This window comes from Lipotes vexillifer, unplaced genomic scaffold, assembly GCF_000442215.2.
Source record: "Lipotes vexillifer unplaced genomic scaffold, Lipotes_vexillifer_v1.1 scaffold691, whole genome shotgun sequence".
In the NCBI taxonomy this organism is placed as follows: Eukaryota; Metazoa; Chordata; class Mammalia; order Artiodactyla; family Lipotidae; genus Lipotes; species Lipotes vexillifer.
In genome coordinates, this window is record NW_006788040.1 from 3,936,581 (window position 1) to 3,938,869 (window position 2,289).

The window sequence follows — 2,289 nt, forward strand, 5'->3', positions numbered from 1 at the left end:
TCCCAGAAACCTTTGCGAATCAAAGCTGAGACCGTGCAGGAGGAAGCGGAGGAAGCGCGAGGGCTTCTGGGTGTTGTAGTTTAAAATATTTAATCAGCAAAAAATGATTGAGGAGAAAAATTCGGTAATACATTTTACCAACTATTTGGGCTGCCGTGATCTGGATTTTAGGAGATCTGAATCACGCTCAAGCCATCAGTTACTTCCATAGTTCAAAACGACGAGCGCTGAGATCCAGAAGAACTACAAATCCCATAAAGCGTTACAGGTTGAGGACCTTTGGAGAGATAGCTCGGTCGCGGTGCATGCGCGGTGGCTCTAGTTCGGTAGCGGACAAACATGGCGGGCCCGACGTTGACTGCGAGGTTGTACTCCCTGCTGTTCCGCAGGACCTCTACCTTTGCCCTCACCATAGCCGTGGGCGCCCTGTTCTTCGAGCGCGCCTTCGATCAAGGCGCGGACGCAATCTACGAACACATCAACGAAGGGGTGAGGGCCTGGGCCGTCCCTGACCTTGGGCCCCTCTGAGGGGTGACAGTGAGAGAGGGGGTGGGGCGGGATTCAGTCTACCTTTACGAGGAGTGGGGGATCCCTGGGTGTCTTCTGTCTGCAGACAGCCAGCCGTCTGTCCGCTCCGCCCGGTGTGAATCCTAAAACGTTAAACGGGGTCAATAGATCCCACTTTGCAGGGGTTTTAAGTATTGCTGTCTTCCGCCCCATACACCCACTTGTCCATTTGCAGAAGCGAAGACTAACCTAATGAGAGCAAAGGACTTGTTAGGGCCACATCACCAGGGAGTTAGAGGCAAGTCAGGGCTGGACCCGGGACCCCGTATCTCGTCTGAAGGTTTCAAGGGCAGATTTGAGCGGGCGACGGTCGTGAAAAGGACAACTCTTTAGATACGTGGCTGGCCTTTTCAGATAGCACTTTTCAGTTACAAAGTCTTTCCATGCTGTCAGCGGTGGTATTAATAATGGTTAAGAGTAGGGTAGGTATGAAATGAGAGAGCCCTAGATGGGAATACTGGGCCTTATCAATTAATAACTGTGGCATTAAGGTGGGTGAGTTTCTTAACCTGTCCGAGCTTCAATTTTATCTGTGGAATAGAAATGATAATAATAGTAACTATCTCAGAAAATTATTGTGAGGATTATATGAGATGCAGGTAAGGTGCCGCAGTACCTGGTAGGTGGTACTCTCAAAATATGTCATTTGTTACATTCCTCAGGAGAAAGTGGAAGCATAAGATAGAGCATAACAACACTTTTTAGACTCACTGTGTGCCAGGCACTATGCTGGATGCCTTGCCTGCTTTCTATCGTTAAATTGTGGCTCATACTGGGGAAGGTCTTGGACAAATAAGGCCTGTGCCACCACTCACTCTCTTTTTAACTTGAAGCAGTCTGGCCCTACAGCCCAGGCAGGCTCTGTCCACTGATGTACTGCCTGTGGCCAGGTCAACTTTCTGCCCTTATGAAAGTGCTGCTACTGTTCATCTTCAAGCAGTTCCTCTGGCCGTTTCCAATGTGTGGGGAAGGCATCTCAGGATGTTGTCATAACCCACCCATCTTTGTTGCTTTTAGGAATGAGAATACAGCTAGTTCCTGACCCAAGGATCATAGGTCTGAGGAAATTTTTTAAATGGCTTAATGTGAAGTATTTGGGGACCATGCACTTAAGACCTCTTGAGTAATACCTGGGAGTTGAAGAAATGAGACATTTTCCAGCCTCTGTTCCTTAGTAATTGTGTGCTCTGGGGGTAGGCCCCTCAATCTCTCTACCTGTTTCCTGTAAAGTGAGATCATGCCTTCCCACTTACTTCACACACTGATTGAGAGCATCAGAGCATTCTGTAAATGTTAGGAATGTACATCAAGCCTAGTACTGCTTCCAGTTTGCCCACTGCAAACTGTCAGGATGTGGTACATGTTTCTCTCAAGTTTGTTTTAGAGACCAGGACAGTGGGAGGAGTTAGAAAATGTGAGAGGCAAAACTTAGTTTGTGGTTCTTGTCTTTAAAATGCAGAAGCTATGGAAACACATCAAGCACAAGTATGAGAACAAGGCGTAGTTCCTCGGAGGCCCCAGTCCAGGCCAGAAGGACCAGGTCCAGCCACCAGCTGTTTGCCCAGACTCAGGGCCTCAGCTTGAAGATGAAGCTCATGTCACTCTACACGGGCCACCTTTAGCTGTTGGCAGATGACGTCACCTGACAGACTCTTTAACTTCTGCTATGTTTGAAGTATGTTTAGTCAGAGTCATCAACAAATAAATGTAAATTGTCCTTGA

At 47.8% G+C, this 2,289-nt stretch overlaps 1 protein-coding gene across 1 annotated transcript; it reads left to right on the forward strand.

The window, feature by feature from the left end:
- Positions 1 to 281: 281 nt before the first annotated feature.
- On the forward strand, positions 282 to 2,289 carry UQCR10 (ubiquinol-cytochrome c reductase, complex III subunit X). The gene is made up of 2 exons (XM_007461179.1): positions 282 to 489; positions 2,027 to 2,289. Exons 1-2 carry the CDS (start codon positions 340 to 342, stop codon positions 2,069 to 2,071), a joined length of 195 nt encoding a protein of 64 aa, XP_007461241.1. The 5' UTR covers positions 282 to 339; the 3' UTR covers positions 2,072 to 2,289.